General features: G+C 36.9%; 2 protein-coding genes across 3 annotated transcripts; one reads left to right on the forward strand and one right to left on the reverse strand.

Annotated features, from left to right (window-relative positions):
• Positions 1–8,113: 8,113 nt before the first annotated feature.
• On the forward strand, positions 8,114–12,451 carry LOC306856954 (tribbles homolog 2-like). The gene is made up of 4 exons (XM_079396533.1): positions 8,114–8,894; positions 9,684–9,971; positions 10,061–10,353; positions 10,974–12,451. The coding sequence occupies exons 2-4, from the start codon at positions 9,684–9,686 to the stop codon at positions 11,434–11,436; spliced, it is 1,044 nt and encodes a 347-aa protein (XP_079252659.1). The 5' UTR covers positions 8,114–8,894; the 3' UTR covers positions 11,437–12,451.
• A 3,888-nt stretch (positions 12,452–16,339) lies between these two features.
• Positions 16,340–20,246, reverse strand: LOC306856654 (repressor of RNA polymerase III transcription MAF1 homolog). Of its 2 annotated transcripts, none has more exons than XM_079396017.1 (7): positions 19,533–20,246; positions 19,240–19,368; positions 18,967–19,129; positions 18,731–18,852; positions 18,480–18,599; positions 17,776–17,880; positions 16,340–17,512 (listed from the first exon to the last, which is right to left on the reverse strand). In XM_079396017.1, the coding sequence occupies exons 1-7, from the start codon at positions 19,613–19,615 to the stop codon at positions 17,491–17,493; spliced, it is 744 nt and encodes a 247-aa protein (XP_079252143.1). In that variant the 5' UTR covers positions 19,616–20,246; the 3' UTR covers positions 16,340–17,490. The 2 variants fall into 2 exon arrangements, with proteins under 2 accessions (XP_079252143.1, XP_079252144.1); XM_079396018.1 differs by having other exon boundaries at positions 19,842–20,221.
• Positions 20,247–21,371: the final 1,125 nt, after the last annotated feature.

Here is a 21,371-nt window from a genome sequence, read left to right on the forward strand (position 1 = left end):
CAGCTGCACGAGAAAGCAGGGGAAAACACGAGAAAACGTGTCGAGAGACAATGGCAACTAATGAGGATGGGCTTGCTTGTGAAAGCCTCTCATGCTCCTCATCTCGGTGGGGTTTAGCAGAGCTGTAACTGTGACAACAACGGCTGCTTCCCTCTCCGGTCGAGGGAATTGAGTAAAAACTTTTACATATTCTTTCTTTCTTCACCTTGTTTTGCTGTCTCTCTCTAAACTTTAACGTCAAGCAATGTTTGACTCATTCCATTTGGCCTCTGGTTTCATCACATATATTATGAAAGGCATGTGATTCAGAGAGAAACGGAGCTGACTCAAAAAAGCTGCTTACGTGTCTGGGAGTGGGATGGAATTTGCAATGTGTCTCGCTCAATATAGCCTTACAGCAATGGCCCGTGAAAGCGGCCGAATATGATAAAAACAAGACCGGTTTTGTGGGAACTACTGCTGAAAGCCTGTTATGTCTACAGTAAAACAAGTAATCGTATTGATTCCATATGAAGCTGGAAATATTACTCTGGGATCACAATGAAAAGAGACTGATCATTCTTTCACGAGGTCTGCAGCTTCATAAAACAATCATGAGGCACTGTTATGTATTGAACTGAAAGTATGAAGTTTTTAAATGCCTCGTGAAAGAAAGTATAAGAAACCATGGATGACTCATCCAAGAGTCTGACAAAGAGAATATCCCACACCTGCTCTGCAAAGGAGCAGTTTCTTAACAGTCATGTGCTTGGTCTTCTATATGATTGAAGAAAGGACACATTGTTCGATTTTTCAACTCTTGTGTTGAGTTCACATCCTGCTGTCTGCAGGAAACAGAAACATAGAGGTGCCCCTGGCAAGAATGCATGTGATTTCAGGGAAAACTTTACCGCATATACTACACCAATTATCTTCTTGATCTCAGAATGCTTTTTTAACAGCTCATCTTGATCGCAGGACTTTTGTATCCCTCATTGTAATTTGCATAACTATGAAAACCTTATGTAATGTTGCCAGTTTAACATGGTAATACTGGTATGATTAATTGTTGTTTTTTTCATTATGCTATTAATCATGACTTTGACTTGTAGACAGTTCAAGACTGATACAGACTGACCATGTTCATGTATCTTGCATTCAAAGACAGTTTGATGAACATTTCACAGACAGTGATGACGCATTTCCACAGTCTCTTTTGCCTGCCATAATCGATGTTCGATGTCTCTTAATTTGTTCCTGTTTTGGAAAGTCATGTGAATGAAACCGTTTTTTTTTCTTTGGGGCAAATGTTATCATAACAATCAGATTTTCTTTACTCTCTCATTCAGAGTGCAACATTCTGGTTCTGACAGTAAAAAATCCATTCATTTTATTCATAGGGATATTCATTTTCAACAGTATCTACTGTGAGTTACAAGGTATTTTACGAGTAATATATTGTATTTAAAAGTGTAATTCTTGATGAAAAATTACATTAGCCATGATTCTGCAGAGAAATCTCCACCAATCAGAGAATCACCCAAAAGCATGTAAAGCTCACTTTACTTATATACACATATTTTGCAATAAACAAAAATATAGTTTCTATATATAATAATCATTTAATTCAAAAGTTTTATATTTCTCAATTTTTATTTTAGTTCATTTTTATTTTATTTTCTATTATGTCATTTGCAATGCTTCATGGGATTGTAGTTCTTTTCCTCATTAAAGTCCTTTACACAGTCTTGTACCCTGTCTTTTTTAGTGAATTTGAAATACAAATAATATTTTGCTTAAAGTTTGTAATGTTGCGATTCACTTTGTAACTTGTTGGTTTGGTTAATGGCTTATAGCTCGAGACTTTTAAAAAAAAATTCTGTGAAATGATCAGTCTACAGCATTGCCATAGCTGATAGGGAATATTAGGAAATGCCACGATTGACCATTCAGAGACAGAGAGACACTTTTTTCATGTCTATTTAATATTTGCTTTCTTGAATTATATTAAACAGCTATAAATTATATTAATTTGAGGGCTTTTCACGGCATATATGGGTTTAAGTGTGATCAACTCAATTAATTAATCCACATATTTCGTAATTAAAATAAAATAAAAAATTTATTGTATATAAAAAATGTCTAAAAAGTAAAGCTAACAGAAACCTACAAAAATAGGTCATACCACAGAAAATGTGACACTTTTAAATTGACTCAGCAAGCACAGTTATGACTTTCCACTGTTGTTTCGCCCCCTGTCTGATGTACTAAATAAAGTTCAAAACCTCTGTGTTTCTCTGGAGAGTTTCGGTTATTTTACTTACATATCACTACAGCATTAATGTGGAAGGACTCAATGTTGCGTTGAGAACGTTTGAGAAAACTGCTGAGGCAAGAGATGTGTCGTCTGCTGGAAGATTAAGCAATCATCCTCCTTAAATTTCCTCTAAATAGAGACTTTCTACTCAGCAGAATGGGAAGTTAATCAATTAGGTACTTTTGTGTCACATTTCTCATACGTGATATCACATAGTGAACAAATTTGTTAAAACATTTGCAAACAGTTCAAATTGATTACTGTACAAAAAAGTACAGTATTTCTTTTTCTTTATCCCCTTAAATACATTTAAAGTACTTCATTATTTAATTCGTTCAATTATTTCATAATGTCAAACTATTTCATAAAACAGTTATTTACAAGTCTTTTATTTTATTTAAAATAATGATTTAATAAAATAATTTAATTAATGTTCAAGACATGGTTAAGGTCTTAATTTGATAGAAGATAGATGCCAAGTGTGAAACAAGCATATAGTGTCATATATCAGGCATTCAGTCCTTTTTGTTTATTGGTTTTATTGCAGTAATTCAGCTGTTTGAAACCACAGTCTACCTCTGTGACTCAAATTATAACGCAATCTCAGTCTGTTTGCAAGTTCAGCAGGTCCACTGAAAACACCTTCGTAATCATAATACTTATAGGCCTATATATGTGATTCACAATGAATGCAACTTTACATAAATCTTTTTATGGTGTTTAGAACTGTTCACCTAATGGTTGAGGGTCTACACTGATAAAACAAAAAGATACCATGATTACAAGCCTGCTACGATCATTGGAACTGGCCCCAACATTAGTGTCCCTTAAGTTGGAAAACTTTTGCAAAGTGCAACTAACTAACTGTAAATGCTGCTATCAGACTACTAGAAAAAGGAAAAGAGATAACAGACAGGCTGATCAAAATAAACCCACCGCATGCCGAACACCAGCTTCGACCCACTCACAAGATTACCTTGCAAACGGTAAACGGGTGTGTGCATGTGTCATTTGATGTTGTTTTAATTATCTCCATAGTGATATTTTGAATCATGTTGCATATTCAACTGTTCATCCGTGTATATCATGCAATCTACTATTAGCCTGGAGGGTATGTCAGTAACACTACTTCCAGCAGGATTACAGACTGTGCGCACCTATGTTTAGATTCAAAACTTTAGAGTTTGATCACTGTGTCAGCTAGCTTGGGTTACAAGCTTAAGTGCCGTAATCATTTAAACTGCACGTACACCTTAAAATGTATTTATTTATTTACATATTATATATATTGAAATAAATAAACAAATATAAATACTTTGATTATTGTAGGTAATCTACTCACTTTCATGTCACTCAAAACTAATGCTATTTAAGTTGCCTAAAACCCTATTTTTAAAACCATTATTTGGTCACATCTTATCTTGCCTATAGGCCGCAAGCAAACAAAGACTTAAAACAAATGCTCGAGGAGCAAGTGCTTAAGGAGAGAGAGAGAGCGAGAGAGAGAGAGAGAGAGAGAGGGGGTAAATGGGGGTGTTACATGAGAGATAGAGAGACACAAAGCCCAGTCCAGACGGAAGTATTCAATTTATTCAGGTCTCAGAACAGCTGTAGCCAAAATAGCTTAGTGATTAAGAGACCAGAGGCTTAAAAGGACAAAATCTTCCAGAGCAGCCAGACCTGGCGGTTACAGTCAACAGACGGCTGGACGGAACAAGCAATATAAACATTCAAGAGGTCATTAGTAATAAACCTGTGAGCATTGTTCATTTCAGTCAGCACTGTGTTGATGTTTCACACTGAATCCAGTTTCAGCATGATGGAACATTTCAGCAACAATGTCTTATCTATAATTAAATGAATAAATACATAAATAAACCAAATATATATAGTAGTCAACATTTGAAGTGGATCAAAAAAGTTCATCACAGTTGTCCCAAGACAAGAACATATTTTGGTTTTGGGTTTTAGGACAACTTTGATGAAAGGTTTTGATCCACTTCAGATGTTGACTAGTGTGTATGTGTATGTGTGTGTGTGTGTGTATATATATATACACGTGTATATATGTGTGTGTGTGTTTGACCCTGGAACACGGTCATTTTTAATTTTTTTTATTTTAATTTGTAATTTTTTTAAATAAGCTTTCCATTGATGTATGGTTTGTTAGGATAGAACAATATTTGGTCGACATACAACTTTTTGAAAACCTGGATTCTGAGGGTGCAAAAAAAAAAATGAAGAAAATCGGCATTAAAGTTGTCCAAATAAAGTCCTTAGGAACACATCAAAAAAAAAATGTATATATATATTTATGGTAGGAAATTTACAAAATATCTTAATGGAACATGATCTTAACTTATATCCTAATGATTTTTGGCATAAAAGAAAAATAAATCAATAATTTTGACCCCCATACAATGTGTTGTTGGCTTATTATGTTACACGTATACAAACGTAAATGCTTCAGTTAGACCTATTCAAGAACTGTTTCAAACAAATAAAATATGTAAAGACTGTTGATTGACAAAGCAAGAAAAAAATGTATAGCCATATTTAGAAAAGGATTTCTTTAATCCTTTTGTGGATCCTTTAATGAGCCATTAGGAGGTCAATAAAGTCAATACACACACAATACACATTTAAGCTTTGAAATCAGATAGGGCTGTTGGGCCCAACTACACAGAGAACGCTTAACTGTTGGAAATGAAAGGACTTGCCACTTTACACTTGTGATCTAGAAAGACAGGGTGGAGGTCTGTTTACAGAGGATCTCATTGGAAACTTAAGCAAAATAAAGAGCATCCCTGAATACAAAAACCGTTAAAGAGCAAAAACCGTTAAAGAGTTTGAAAGAATCAAATGACTCAACGTTTGGAGTATATATAAAATGCAGTTTAGTTTTTTTTCCCCCACAAAGCTACTTAACACCACTTTAAGACATCTGAAAAACCCCAAACAGAAGCGCAAAGCCATTCAATGTGCCATTAAGCGCTCTGAGTAACTTGTTTATCTGAGAGACCGCTCATGGCTGAGGAATTCAGACTTTCACAATCTTTCAAAAACACTACGGATGATCCAGGGTGAGGCTTAAAAAGAAATAACCTGCTGACTGCCGTCTTTCTGTCTCTCTTTAAAACACACGTGATGGTTTCATTAAAAAGACCTTGCAACAGAGTGACACAATCTTCCAGACATGGCCTTATAGCAGTAGGCTAATAATCAGAAATTAGCTGATTTCTGATCCTCTTCTAGTCCAAGTTGCTCAATACTCTTCTAAGCGCTTGCTGCTCTGTGATGTTTGGTATGCTGATGAGAGGGTATTTTGGTTTTGGTGAGAAGTAAAATGAGAATCACCCACCCATACTCTCTAAAAACCACTCTGTATCTATTGTTAGTCATTACTTATATTTGCATGTTTCTTTGAAAAAATGTTATGACTTCAACTAAAACAAACTAATGCAGGTTGTGTTACATAGCTAGCTGCATATGAATGGCTTTTCTGATTTTAGTAAACTTGCTCGAAAGCTCACCTAGTACACTTGTGATACAGAGCGCATTCATGTTCGGCTGTTTTGAATAGAACTTAACTTGCTTTTAGCACCACTCACTAGAGAATTCAATTTAAAATTGCTGTGAAGGGTTTGAGAAACAACAACGTGTCACTCTAAACATATGTTTTTCAAAGTACCTGGGTTGATTTTTTCTGTAGTTTCACTGAAATTAAAATGTTAAAATTGTTCAGTATATAAGATAATAATATAAGATAATATTTGTGTCTGCTCTTACCTTCCGAAAGAGTTACAAGTTCTAATAGTCTCTTTTAAGTGTTTCTGTTATGCTAATGGCATTGTTACTAACAAGATTAGCCAGTTAGTTGTGGAAATGGTGTAGCATGTCCTCTAGAGAGACATCTGTGAACTTATAGCATAACCCACTCAATCAGACAGCTAACCCACTCAATCAGACAGCTAATCCAATTAGACTTTAGACTTTGATATGCAGGTCTGCCCCTTTTCCTAAACTAGGCTAATTCAGCAACGTGTCTGTGGTTGAGTGTATTTGTGTCTGCGTGTGAGAAAAACTGATGCAGAGCCAATATGAATAGGTCAGCATGTCTTTCATCAACACCAACTGAGACATAAAGAGAACAAATGTGCCCTTTTTGCCCAAAGGCTGTCATCAGCTGGTGGAAACTGGAGGGAGGATATTCATGACTTCCTGATCACTTTGGACCAGTGCTTCCATGGCGGTAAACCACCATTAGTGTCCATCAAGATGAGACAGAGCCTTTGTGAGGACATTGCCTGTTCCCATGGTGACAGTATGTCTCAATCCAGAATGTGTGACATCTGTGTAGACACAGACAGGAAGGAGATTTCTTGGAAATAGAGTGATATTCATCCTAACAATTACCTCACTATCAACAAGCAGAGAAGCTGTGCTACACTTTTAACTTTCAGATGGTGATATATTAAAATGTTGTGACTCAGCTATGGCTGTTAAACAGAAGGATTACATTTTAAGAAATCCCCTGAATATCCATCCATCTATTTAGTGCATTTTGAACAGTTGCATCTGGTGGCTCGATGCGCAAGATAAGAGATAAAATGCAACGTGCAGCAAAACCGTTTCCATTTTAAGGAGTGGTTGGCCTCCCACTCAGGCCTCTGACGGTGGAACAGCCCAGGAAACCTCTTTCCACCCACACACACACACACACACACACACATGCATGAAACCTCTGACTCAACTTGAAACCATGAGCGCTGTGGAGGCATCCTGCTGACTGCCTGGTGCACCCTGTATAATGTTACAGGGTTTGTCTCTGCAGCCTGCTTAGTGTAGGTCATCTGTGAGATAAACATGCAGTGTAGGCTACTAAATAATCAGTACTCCAGCAATAATACAGACTGAAATCGAATAACACACAATGCAGCTGCAATACTTAACTTGGAATTATGTTAAGATTAGCTCACTGACCATGCCTTCCTAGAGGGAACTTACCTCAAGGCGGTTTAAATGAGCCTCATGTCATTTAACATCTCGACTAAACAGATCTAAAATGAGACAATTGTTGACCAAAGGTAGCCTAAGTAGTAAAATGTATATGAACGCCATAAAAATTGGGAGAACATAATGAAAACTGTTTGAGTTCATATTGAAATGTCTGACTTTTTGTATCTCTGCAAATCTGAACACACATTGTTGAGCTTTCTAGAAGAGACCTGAGAAAAGAGAAACATGTAAACTCCATGTAATATTATTGATGTTTAGGAGAAACGACACATTTATTTTCAATGGGTTCATATTTCGTATTTTGCTCTATATCTGTCATCTACCTGCATGTCGCCCTGACAGACATTTGATGTGCAACACCTTCACTAGTATTGAGTCATACACAGGGGGTGGGGCTTTCATCTTCATAACGACAAAAATAACAAACTTAACTTATATATAGCAACACATATAGCACGGGTTTCGCTCGCTTTAATGTACATTCACTCGATCTATTATATTACTTTGTTTATTTCCCCTCTCCGTTGAAATTCAATAGGAGGCTATATCGACAGCACATTGTGCACTGCATATTCGCTGCTTTTGAAAACCGTCAAGGTGTCGTGGTCATTTTAGCGGTGTTTACTGCGTTACATTGGCTAAATTTTTCCATTAAACGCTACGCTTTGTGTTTGCAATCCACCCCTTGCAAGCTTCAAAAGTAGTGCGTACTGTTGCGAAGCTCTGTACTGGATGTCGTCAGACCCGAGGGGCGGAGCCAAGATGTCGCAATCTTACTAAGAACAGCATCATCGAGTCAGGCTGGTGTAACACTGAGCATATTATAGACGTGCCCAGCCAAAGTGAGACTTTACAGTCGGAGGGGCCACCTCTGATTTGTGATCTCAGTACGAAAAGAACCTTTATTTCGGCCAACCAAAGGACTGCTTTTTCATTTCTGTGCTGTCGGACGCGTCCTCCAGTTAAACTTTCTTCAGACAATTCCTTGTGTATCGTATCGCAAAACTTAGTTAAGTGCGTTTAACAGCATTTTATTTTAGTTTTATTAGACCGGTACTCGCCGTGAAAGATCTAAAACTACATCCGACCACCAAAGGACGTTATACCAACAGTGAAAATCAAGATCCAAGGAAATATTGTCCATGCAGGACGAGTTCATTCAGCGGGAATAAGGAACAAAGACATTCGTGCCAACAGCTGAAGATCTCTTGGTGTTGCCGCCAGACAAGTATCAATTTGCTCAATCTCCAGGACAAAGAAAGGGACAGAATACGCATGGAAAAGGTCTAATTGTGCACGGATATCTGCAAAACACTTTGAAGCCGGAGTTATTTTTCATATCACCTACTGTATAAGGCACCTTTCATACGGACTCATATTTATTCTGCATTCATTGGAGACTACATTTTCTCTCATATGCCGAGACTTAACTACAGCTGACGGTTTCCCAGTGCTCATTTCATAATATTGTATGTTTCCCCGGTGGAAATGTTCTCTGACAAGTAGACACAACTAAGTGCGCCTGTAGTTTTCATTGTTCTGTTTTGGAGAGGAGCGGGTCCTTTGTCTAAGCAGCGAGGTAAGTCCTGTAAACCTTTAAGCGTCACATTAACCTCTGTTTAGTAGCCTGCATCCAACCAAGAGTCCTTTAAGATTAGTTCAATTATTGATCAACTTTCCCATTTAAACGATTATTGAGAAAAAACTTTGTGGTTAAACTTTACAAGGAAAGTGATGCAGCGCATGCTATTGTTTGAACCTTGTCAACTTGGATATCACATCCTATCTATTGGGTATTTTGAGCATATTACTTGAATCTTTTATTCAACTGAGAGCTTCGACGTAGTGGTTTAAGTTTATGCTAAAAACCGCTCGCTCTGGGGGTTTAGGTTCGAGTCCGACGTGATCTGGGTCAACCTCACACACGAAAATGTTTAAAAACATCTTCTAAACAAAAACGAAAAACATGAATATTTTTAATAGAACAACTTCGTTTCAAATGGTGAAGTGGAGGAAACTAAGCTACGTCATTCTATGACGTACGCTTGAATGTGTAATAACTTAAACACTGAATGACTCACATCTCGAAAAGAGCTCGAGTCAGTGTGATCGAGAAACCCTGCTCATCAAATAGTCATTCAATAGTTTTCAATTACACAATATAAACGAACCTCCCATTCTTGTTGAGTTGGTTAGTTAGTTGGTTACTGAGTGTTAGAGTGTGGCGCAATAATCAAATGCACTCATTTTGATCAGTTTTCCTTTTCAGCTTTGTGCATGCATAGACTCTTAATTCTTCATCCAATCAACCTTTATGGTACGTTAAGTCATGCTGTCACAAACTTACCCAGCCTTGTTTTTGTCACAGATGAGTATGAACCTGTCAACTCCTACAAATCCACTGCAGCTGAAGCGAGTAGACTTCGAGGACTCTCACAACACCGATACCTTCAAATGCAAGCGCCGCAGACTCAGCCAGCCTTCATCCCCGGGTCTCACACCCTGTCTTCGCCCCCTGTCCCAGACCCTTGAGCAGCCAGGGTCAGAGAAGCACCACGTCTCGCGTATTGGGCCCTACATCCTGCTGGAGGCCACAGAAGGAGCTCAGACGTTCAGAGCAGTTCATCAGGTCACAGAACAGGAGTACACATGCAAGGTGAGCATAGATGCTTCATTGTAGTTTCTGTTAATATAAGTATGTAAAGAGGGATAAATAATCATCTTGTTTTGGTATGTTGCCACCAGGTGTTTTCCATTAAGAAGTATCACGAGTTCATCGCACCCTACACACGTCTGCTTCCACACAGCAACATCTGCAAGATCTCAGAGGTGGTGCTAGGGGAGGCCAATGTGTACACATTCTTTGAGCGTAACTATGGAGACATGCACTCATACGTGCGCACCTGCAAGAGGCTGCAGGAGGATGAGGCAGTGCGCCTGTTTGGCCAGATGGCAGCCGCGGTCGCACACTGTCATGAGAACGGTGTCATTTTAAGAGACCTCAAACTGCGCAAGTTCGTGTTCACCGATCCACAGAGGTCAGTAACTCTACTTTATTCTTTAATTACTAGCTAACTAAGTCACATCTGCTCTTGGTAGTAGGGATGCATAATATTAAATGCCAGCAAATATTACAGAACTTTTTTTGCGCACAGTATTGAATTTAATTAATCGCGCATTTCCCCTATTTTTACTTTTCAATGACCTTAGTTGTTGTTTAATGCTAACTAAAGGCTATTTTTTTTAAAGCATTAATAATTTGATAACATTGTTAAAGGTAATCTTTAGCAAAGCTTAAAATTCATATCCATTTTTTTATTGTTGTAATGCTAAATTTAATGATAGCATTTAAAAAGACTTTTAGAATTTTAATATTGGTTATTTACATAAGAAAAATAATTATTTGCTTATTGGTATTGGACAGAATTTTAATATTTTTATTGGCGTTGTTTAGGTATAACATGATTACTCCGTAAAGGTGTTGTTAAATTTAAATATATAGTATAAAAACTTTTATATTACCTACTATATTAAATAATGTATAAATGAATTGTAGATTAATATAAAATAAATGGTTAAATAATAATAAAAAAAAAAGTTCATATAGCAAATATTTTCCAGTATCAGGTGGCTGATAGATGTTCTTTTGTTTCCTCAGAACAAAGCTAGTCTTGCAAAACCTGGAGGACTCCTGTCTTCTTAACGGGAATGACGATTCGCTGACGGACAAACATGGCTGCCCAGCCTACGTCGGCCCGGAGATCTTAAACTCACGGCACTCATACTCAGGGAAGGCTGCCGATGTATGGAGCCTTGGCGTTGTCCTCTACACCTTGCTAGTAGGACGTTATCCATTTCAGGACGTGGAACCCACAGCACTGTTCAGCAAAATTCGCAGGGGTGCGTTCAACATCCCAGAGACTCTTTCACCCAGGGCTAAGTCACTGGTGTGTTGCATGCTGAGGAAGTCTCCCTCGGAGAGGCTCGAGGCTGGAGATCTACTCCTCCACCCGTGGCTCCACTGTAACAACAACGTATCCCTCAACCAGCACTCCAGCACCAGACATTCGACAGATCAGGTGGTGCCTGATTTTGAACCAAATGAGAATGAAGCTTGTTAATGAGCTGCTTTATTCTGTTTACCCACAATCAGGGGGATTGGACTCTATGGAGAAAGAGAAATTGCCTCGTAAGGTATGCAGAGTTCAAGGGCATCAAATGCAAGAGATTCCAGTAACTAAAACAGTACTGTTTTTTTACCTTGCGAGGAACTGCTGAGGTGTTCGGGAGGGCCCAGAGACTGACCTTGTAGTCTTTACAGACAGAAGTAACTGTGTTTCTTACCTCTGAAAATATCCATTTGTGGTAATCTCTCCAAGAAAACGACACCGGAAGACAAAAAATGCTGTTTTCCTAGCAGACGTCACGGCACAGCTTCGTTCCTGAAAGAAAGTCATGAGCCTCGTGCACATGATTTTAACATCAGTATTGTCTAATTAGTGCATGGATTTCCCATTGTACACCCATGTTGTGTAAATTAAAGTACCTCTAACTTAATTCCTGGTATACTTGATGCACACTTTGTGCCTTTATGTACTGTTTACATATTTTTGCAGTGGAAAATACAGATTTGACTATTTAAAGTGCCTTTTATTTCTTCAGTAAAACAGCCAATGTTGTTGTTGGACTTAAAGTACCAAAGATTTGAGTTTTTTCTCCCCCAGTCTGAGCGTGTGTATCTGCAACGGGTCAGCACGAGTGCTCATGTTTCCTTTTCATGTGAAGAATTCAAAAAGGTTCTGTGTTTTCTGCAAGTCTCTTTTGTAAATGTCTTTCCATCTGTTAAACTACGTATTTGTGCTGTAGAGCAGGTTTAACCCTGAAGGGATGTGGGGCAAATCATGCACCACAGGAAGCATCCATATAATGGTTTAGAGGTGTGCCTGTCGGGCGAAACAAAGGCTTTACATACGTTATCGTTTGTGATGTCTGCATGCAATGCGTTCACTCTTTTTTCGTTAAAGTACCTGTCATTTTGTAGATATCTTTTTGTTACTAGCGAGAAGTGGACACTACATTTGTTGTTGTTTCAAGGGTTGAAATACCTACAAACAAGTATTTTGTTGTTGCCAGTACAAATAAAAGGAAAAATAAAAAAAAATCAAGACTGCCTTGTTGCTTATGAGATTTGGCCTGATTTAATGATATTTAAATCTTCACTTTCAGTACAAAAAGCAGTACTTTTTTTTTTATCCCACCAAGGTTTTATAATAAGAATGTGTTTTCTGAAGTAAAAATCGCAATCAGTGCACATTGTCAGTAAATATTTATTTGGCACAGCATTTTCAAAATAACAAAAATGCTCTTTAAAAGAATATTCATAAAAATGTGTTAAGCTGCCAAGAAGGAAATGTTAATGTATCATTAATGCATGGATCTGCATCCAATGGGGCTCATCCTTGATTTTTTTTAGGATTATTACTCAAAACATTTGTAGAACTAACCTATGAAATTAAGAGCAAAAGTGATCTTACATCTCTCTGCTGGTATCCTGTTCTTATACTGGTGCAACGCTGTGATACATCGAAGTGCTCAAAATTACAAACATAGATGGGTCACAGTCAAATCTAAAACAGAAAAGGAATTCAGTAAGTTTGCAACTTCACCACATATGGCCAGATCTTCAAGAGGTCCTCCAACACATACTGTAACAGCGGACAATATAAACTATAGCGCTCATCGTGAGTTGGGTGTTATTTATTCAAGCCACAGTAGAAAGACTAAGCAACAGCACTGAATCTGATCAGACAAATTCGTTCACTATCAATCGAGGGACGCTTCTCAAACGCAAGGCTGCTCAGTACTGACATGTTTTTCGTCAGTTTATTTTCATGAAAAGGATTGTGGGCGATTAAAGGTCGCGGAGGATACATCCCATGCATCCAAGGACGCGAAACGAAGGCTGTCTTCGACTGAGACGGCCTTCAGTAACATTTCATGACGTGACAGCCGAGATATGCAGCCCTCCGTTTGAGAAACACCCCATGTGGCAAACATACGGAGCCCGGCACGCCACCTGTAGGAGAAAAAAAAAACAATCCGTGGCGACGGTTTTGCAATTCGTCCCCTCAGTTTATAAACCGTACCCACGAATTTCCAATCCGTGCACTCAAATTTTGTAAACCGTGCCCTCGGTTTTTGAGTCTGTGTACCCACAAATTCATAATCCATCGCACGCTTTCGCAATCCGTTCCCACGGGTTTGTAAACGCACGGATTTGTGGCCCCGCCCCCATTATTTTACTCACCAATAGGATAAAACACCGCCGCCTGTATAAATAAACGCTAAAAAAGAAGAATAGAAAATTTCCTGAATTTTCTAAAAAAAAAAAAAAAAAAAAAAAAACCCTATAGGTTTCAAGAGGAGAAAGTAAAAAGCAATACAAAACAAACAATGTACCGACTATGTTGTCATTCCTTTGCTCTCCAACTGAATGTAATGTTATAATAGACCTAACATTAACAGTGAAACTACGGGGTAAAAGCTTAGTATAATAAAATCACCGAAATAATGAGATGGTCCTCACTGCAGAACACAAGATCCAGGGGGCGGGGTTGGATCTAGATCCAACTCCATACACCTGAACCTACCCGTCTCCACCCCCTGATCCTTAAACCCACCCATCCCCACCCCTAAACCTACCAATCTCCACCCCCTAGATGTGGATCCCACCCACATGTGGAGTGAGGGGCTACTGAAAATAAGTCTTCATGTTAAGAATGAATAGTAGCTACACAAACACATTTCCAAAACTGTAAAAGGTTATTTAAAAAGAAAGCATTCATGGATTATTTTATGATAAACATTTTACTGTCTTAAGTGCACTCATTTATTTAGCCTATTAATAATAATAAATTATTATTATTATTATTATTATACGGGCCATTCCACCGAATGGATGCCATTTGCTTCAAAAACTCTTAATTTAAACTCTTTTTTAAATACTGAATCTAGTAATACACGTTTAACTATTCAAAATCTGTATTGGCCTATCTCAGGTAACTTTATTTAATTTTTTACACATTTTTTAAGTGGAAGATGGATGCATTTTTCTCAATCCTGTTACCAAAACTCTAATGTCTTTTAAAAAGCATGTTTAAAAATATGTCAACAAATTCCTTCATTTCCCCCTCAGGCAGGTGTTTATTTTTAAAGAAATTGTTGGTTTCATGGTAAAAAAAAAAAAAAATCCCTTTTAATCATAAAAAAATCACCATTTATCTACACAAGATGTATTTTTCTATAGTACACAAACTTTGATGCTATTTATTAAACAATGGGATAAATTATAGTTTATGTACTTAATTAAAAAAATAGTGGTTTAACTTTATTTTTTAAAGAAAAAAATATTTAGTAACAGGAATGAAACAGGTATTAATGCCCGCACCGATATAGTGAAAGTGTTGAACATTGACTAGTGAGCTGACCTCACTGCTAAAAAAGGCCAAATCATGTTTCTATTTACATCTAGTGGTCTGCAGAGGTTTTTGTTAGGGTTATGAGATATTAAATAATGAAAAAATAATAAATATTAAGTTAAAATTGATATTGAAAATAATAAACTTAATATATTTTCAGTTTTTCTGTGGATATTGTTTTCTTATAGCGCAGCTCACAATATATGAGTCTAATACATAATTGCCACAGGACAGAAATCATACATTTTCTGTCATACTTGCAGGAATATAAAAGAACAATGCAGGAACAACCATACGTTTTCTCTGGGCAAAAGCATAGTCTCGGTGTGGAAAGAAGGCCAAAACATTGAGAAAAATGGTTTGTCTAGACCAATATGGATGTAGCCTAATATTTACATGAATAAATCTGATGACACTACTCACTCCTGTTACTTTTACTCAGCTACTATAAGTATAGGATATATGAGTACATGAGTAACAAGACTGAAAGTAACAGGATTGAGATTTTAGGATAAAATGAGCAAATACATATAATCTAGCCAAATGGAGTACATACATAAACAAAAATAAATTAAAATAATCTAAGAAATAATTTAGGTAACAGGACAGTATATTTATAATGACGCTCCCAGCCACAAATACAATATCATACAGAAAAGAAAATAAGACCGCATGCTTCCGATCATTTCATTACCTTCAGAAGATCCAGATGTTGCAATATTATGTTGAAATTGTGTCTTGTGGAATTTTCCTATTTTTTTAGAGGGAGAATGTGTTTGGGGAACAGGACTGAGTGAAAACCTGGGGACACGATTAAAATGTGTATTTTATCCAAAATATTATACATTTATTTTGAAATAAATCTATTTAAAGCACAGATGAGATATGGAGGTACACAAAAATGCAAAATTTTAAACATATTTCATATTAAAATGCTACATCATGCACAAATGCTATATTTTCAGTGTTTTAGGTAGTTTTTAATATTTTTTTAAATTATACATCTTCAATTTGCAGTTAGATTAATGTGCAGGACACTTTGCTTAATAATAAAATGTATTTTATAGTTCATTTTTATGCATGTTTGTACCTATAATTTCCTGGGGACAGAAATGACACCCATTCGGTAGAATGGCCCATACATTTAGGTTAGGCTACTTGTGCATTTAGAAGAAGCTTTTATCCAAAACGACTACCAAAAGTAGAACAAATTACTCAGTCACGCCAGGTTTATTATACAATAATAATCAAGTGCTAAGATTATCACAAATTAAACAAGATTTTGACGCACATCTTTCTTATTAAATCGTCGTATTCCACCTCGTACACAAGACAGAGAATTGGAAAATTCGTGGGTACGGTTTATTAACCCATGGGCATGATTTGCTAAACCGAGGGAACGGTTTAAGAATTCGTGAACACGGTTTATAAACTGAGGGGACGGACTGCAAAACAGTCGCCACAGATTGTTTTTTTTTTCCTCCTACAGGTGACGTGCCGGGCTCCGTACTACCAGGATGTAATAGTTGAGAAGTTGAGAAATAGTCACTAACACCCACTCAGCATTTATAGATAATCAACATCCACAGAACCATGTTAGATCTACAGCTATAAACACATCAGCAAACAATATCAAGAGTCAAATGTGTTGTCAAACAACACAAAAATAAGTCACCACAAACAGGTCTTCATGGAAGAAAGCAGAACTGAAATGTTTACTTCACGTTATACACCTCACATATGTTACGAAATCCAAATAAAAACCAGTCATAACAAATAAAATCTTTACAAAAACTAAACTTCACAAACCCATCAAGGTTTTCCTTTCACATATTTGTTAGCTTTGGGGGCACAACTATAAAAAGGAAGTTGGATAGGTCAAGACACCAATAAATTTACTGGGTGATGTTTACGCTGACATCTGTTTAAATATTTTTTTTTTCCTAAGGCAAGAAAGTTGCAGGAAAATATATTACATCCTACAAAACAAAACGACACACATCCATTAACTTCTATTGTAATTAATAGTGAAAAGAATTCAGGGGGATGTTGATATAACAGAAACGAGTTATAAGCATGCATAAGACTCAAAAATATGTCAACTCAAAATAACATTTAAATGTGAAATATGACTTACTTTCTTCTGACCTACAGTTCTTTATTTAATGCTCAAAAAGCCTTACAACTTAAAATAAGCTTCACAAATAAATTTAACTAAAGCAGTAAATAACCAGAGACAGAAAACATGGATGTTGAAGGATGCCACCTAGTGGAAATACTCTTGTAAAGTTCTTGGAGCCATAAAAAATTGTCTAAATCATGAACGTGAATAAATCAATGAGGTTTGGGTAACAAAATAATAATAATAATAAAAAATAAAAAGCGAGGGAGAAGGGGGAAAACAGACAGGGAGAATAAACCTTATATACTTGCATTCAGATACAAATAAAACGACCTCTTTGGAAATGGGAAAAAAAAAATAATAAAGTAAAAATAACATGTTCACACATGTTCCCTCCAGTGAAATTCAGAGGAACATTAAGAGAATGTAAAGTACAAGTAAAATGCTAAAAGTGCAATGTTAAAAAAGCAACAATATATAAAATGGAATAAGAAACAGGAAAAAAATAACAACAGGGAATTAAAACTCAGGTAAGAGATGCTGGCTTCAGATGACAAGGGGGAGACAAGGCTTCATCAGGCACACAGTGCACCATACCTGTGGAAAGACCCATCAATGCATCATTGACTTCAATAACACAGTCTGGTAATATCAGAGTAATATTGTTTACAGTTACACTGCAATGTTACTTTTGGCTGTTGGCTCTACACTAGCAAATACACTGGAACCACATGATTTATTTGCAGTCATTTTTCAGTCAAATCTGGATGATGATAACGCATTACATGGGGGTTCATGATACAGTACTTCCTAGAGAAGTGATAATAAATAATAACAGTGCAGTTCGCTTAGTTGCTCACCTCTCTTCATCCATGTTGCCCTCTTCCTCTTCCTCATAGCTGCCCTCATCTAACTCCAGATCCAGTTCAGTGTCAATGCCAGAGTCTTGTGGAGCCATGAAAAGACTAAAGGATCACAAACACAAAAATTGATTTTTTTTTCTCCCCACGTTGGACCAGCTGATCTTTAATAATAATAATAATAATAATAATAATAATGTAAATAAATTGTATAAATAGACTACCATTCAAAAGGTCAGTAAGATTCTTTGCATTTTTTTAAAAGTCAGTTATGTTCACTAAAGCAATATACATAAAGTAATATTGTAAAATATCACAATGATATAACATAACTATGTAAAAAAAAAAAAAATAATCCTGTGATGGCAACACTGATAATAATTTTATTATTATCATTCAGAAACTATTCTAATATCCCAATTTGGTGCTAAAGACACTTTTGACAGTTGTGCTACATTTGTGATTCTTTGATAAAGTTCAAAAGAACAGCATTTATTTGAAATAAAAATATGTTGCATATTATAAATGTATTTACTGCGACTTTTGATCGATTCAATGTATCCATGCAGAATAAAAGTGTTCTTCCACCCCCACATAACATAATTTGTAATCTGTAATGAAATCATTTCCTCTATCATTACAAAGATAACTTTTTTTTATTTGTTGATGCTGCATGGCTTTCTCCCTGACAAAAAGATACTCACCTGACAGAACGGCATGTGAAGAAGACAATCCTCTTCAGTCTTTTGTTATAAAAGAAGTAGTTGAAGGACCAGAGGTTGCCTTCTTCTCCATAAGGGTCGGAATCCAGATCTGGATTGTAGCTGTCACAGAATGCAATCAGAGCTTGCTTAATAATTTTGTGCTGTATCATTCAAACAAACACAATTCAAAAGCATGCATCAAATTTTAGGAACGCCTGACTGAACCTGGATTTTAAAAGCAGAATATCTACCTGTATATGTCACATTCAGCAAGACTGATCTCCTTGTCTAGAGCCTCCCATAACTGAGGCTGTAGGTGACTGTACACCTCACCCGCAGCAGCAGACAAACTGCTGTTCACTGCATTAAACACCTGCGGAAACCATGAATTATGTTTTACAATAGTTTTATAATGCCCCATTCTATATACATTAAAATGAGTGCATATGTTGTTTCAGAAATTGTAACCATTTTACATCAAAATTACCCAATTAACACTGGGCTCCTTGCTGAAATCGTGGCCTTTGGTGCGACTGAAGTCGTAGTCCGGCCGGAAGGATTCATTGAGAGTGGCGATCAGGTAAAAGAGTGTCTTCCTGCTGCACTTGTCCGAGAGAGGACCCTCCCCGTCATCCAAACTCTGACTCAGTCTGAAAGTAAAACATCTTTCAGTGAATGTGCAAGTTTTTGACTTTCTGGAAGACATGTATTGTAATTGTGTGTAAGTGAGGGGGTACCTCAAGAAAAGTCTTTGACTTACTTGTTGGGGCTGATTCCTGAGCTCTGCGGAGGAGACAACGCCTCCAGGACATGCGGCTGCCCCTCCTGACAAAACTGCTTAAACATCTGCTTGTCGTCACCTGCCATCTTACAGGAGTAGCTCTCAATACTACAGAAACATCACAGCAGTGTCATTAGAAAAAAATACTTTAAATAGCACTCTGACACCAGAACAGTGTGACTAACATGCGATTTACTCAGTTCCTCTTTATATGCACTGATAGTGTTCAGATATGTAAATGTTGTTTATAAAACCAAGTATTGAGCACTTACCGTCCAATTATCTTACAGTCTCCCGTTTCAATTGTGAGCAAACTGTTTATGGCCTCAAAACTTGAGTTTTCCAGGAGCTTCATGGTTAATTCAACTTTATTATATATATATATATATATACTGACAGAATTGCACTGAGTCTTTAGCGCCACTAGATGTCAGTTTCTTTGATAAACAACCATCGGCCAGTTATTCCGCCGTTACACCAAACCAAAACAATGTTTAGCACGTTAGTTTGGAGAAATATACGGCTCAAACAGAAATATAAACAACTAGCCAATACTGGGTTATAACCAAATAACCACTAACCTCGATGTCTCCTACAGAACCCGCTTTAAAAACAAACGGCTCTCTATTACATTCAAATATAAAAAAAAAGAAAAAAAAAGCCTCCCTTGCAGATTCTTACGACCGCGTAAATAATCTTCTTCGGTTGCTTAATGCACTTCTATGTCTAATAAATATATCTTCCTTTTTACTGTGAAATTTCCAATACCTGCCATTAAACAAGTTAAAATTTAGAGGGAAATTATGCATCCCAGCTATTGAACCAGAACTTGAGGAGAATTCCAAGGCTTATAAAAGCCTTAATCCTCGGTTTATAGTTGTCTATTTGTGTGGAGGAATGACAACAGCAGAAGACGAGCGTTTGAGTTGCAGTTCTCGGTCGCAGTAATACGCAGTTGTCTTTTTCCTGTGTTTTTTTTTTCGGTCAGGATGTCATAGGATACAAGTGTTACATGTTTACCGCCTCCTGGTGGCTTGGGGTTTAATGGCGCTTCTCTTTTTCTCTCATTCATAGCAAACAAATTTATAATATAGATTCTGTGAGGCTTCCAGTGTCGGTGAAAACGCATAAAAATCATGGCAAAACAAAGCATTTAATTCACTTTTTTTAAAACAGAGTATTCGTATACTTTTGCATCTCTGAATTTAAATATTTTTAAGCTATTATTATTTTATTAAGGTCTAAGAAAAAAATCTAGAGATTTACATGTTGCACACTTAAGGATTTTATAGGTTAGTTTATAACAATACAAAAAATTGCAATAAATAAATAAATAATAATTAAAAAAATAAATATATATATATATATACACAGTGGGGAAAAAACAATTATTTGATCCCCTGCTGATTTTGTACATTTGCTCACTGACAACGAAATGATCAGTCTATAATTTTAATGGTAGGTTTATTTGAACAGTGAGAGACAGAACAAAAAAATAAAAATCCAGAAAAACACATTTTAATGAGTCAAATAAGTATTTAGCCCCTTCACAAAACATGACTTAGTACTTTGTGGCAAAACCCTTGTTGGCAATCACAGAGATCAGACGTTTCTTGTAGTTGGCCACAAAGGTTCACACACATCTCAGGAGGGATTTTGTCCCACTCCTCTTTTCAGATCCTCTCCAAGTCATTAAGGTTTCGAGGCTGACGTTTGACAACTCGAACCTTCAGCTCCCTCCACAGATTTTCTATGGGATTAAGGTCTGAAGACTGGCTACGCCACTCCAGGTCCTTAATGTGCTTCTTCTTGAGCCACTCCTTTGTTGCCTTGGCCGTATGTTTTGGGTCATTGTCATGCTGGAATACCCATCCACGACCCATTTTCAATGCCCTGACCCTGACGGTACATGGCCCTGTCCATCATCCCTGTGATGAGGTGCAGTTGTCCTGTCCCCTTAGCAGAAAAACACCCCCAAACATAAGGTTTCTATTTCCATGTTTGACGGTGGGGATGGTGTTCTTGGGGGTCATAGGCAGCATTCCTCCTCCAAACACGGTGAGTTGAGGTGATGCCAAAGAGCTCAATTTTGGTCTCATCTGACCACAACA

Source organism: Barbus barbus (genome assembly GCF_936440315.1).
Source record: "Barbus barbus genome assembly, chromosome: 37".
In the NCBI taxonomy this organism is placed as follows: Eukaryota; Metazoa; Chordata; class Actinopteri; order Cypriniformes; family Cyprinidae; genus Barbus; species Barbus barbus.

Excerpts from the sequence above, each read along its gene's own strand:
- LOC306856954 (XM_079396533.1), top strand. The coding sequence starts at position 9,684 with ATGAGTATGAACCTGTCAACTCCTACAAATCCACTGCAGCTGAAGCGA. Across the intron at positions 9,972-10,060 it reads AACAGGAGTACACATGCAAG|GTGTTTTCCATTAAGAAGTA; the intron begins GTGAGCATAGAT and ends TGTTGCCACCAG. Across the intron at positions 10,354-10,973 it reads GTGTTCACCGATCCACAGAG|AACAAAGCTAGTCTTGCAAA; the intron begins GTCAGTAACTCT and ends TTGTTTCCTCAG.
- LOC306856654 (XM_079396017.1), bottom strand. The coding sequence starts at position 19,615 with ATGAAGCTCCTGGAAAACTCAAGTTTTGAGGCCATAAACAGTTTGCTC. Across the intron at positions 19,130-19,239 it reads TCAGGAATCAGCCCCAACAA|ACTGAGTCAGAGTTTGGATG; the intron begins GTAAGTCAAAGA and ends TTTTACTTTCAG. Across the intron at positions 17,513-17,775 it reads GGCAACATGGATGAAGAGAG|GTATGGTGCACTGTGTGCCT; the intron begins GTGAGCAACTAA and ends GTCTTTCCACAG.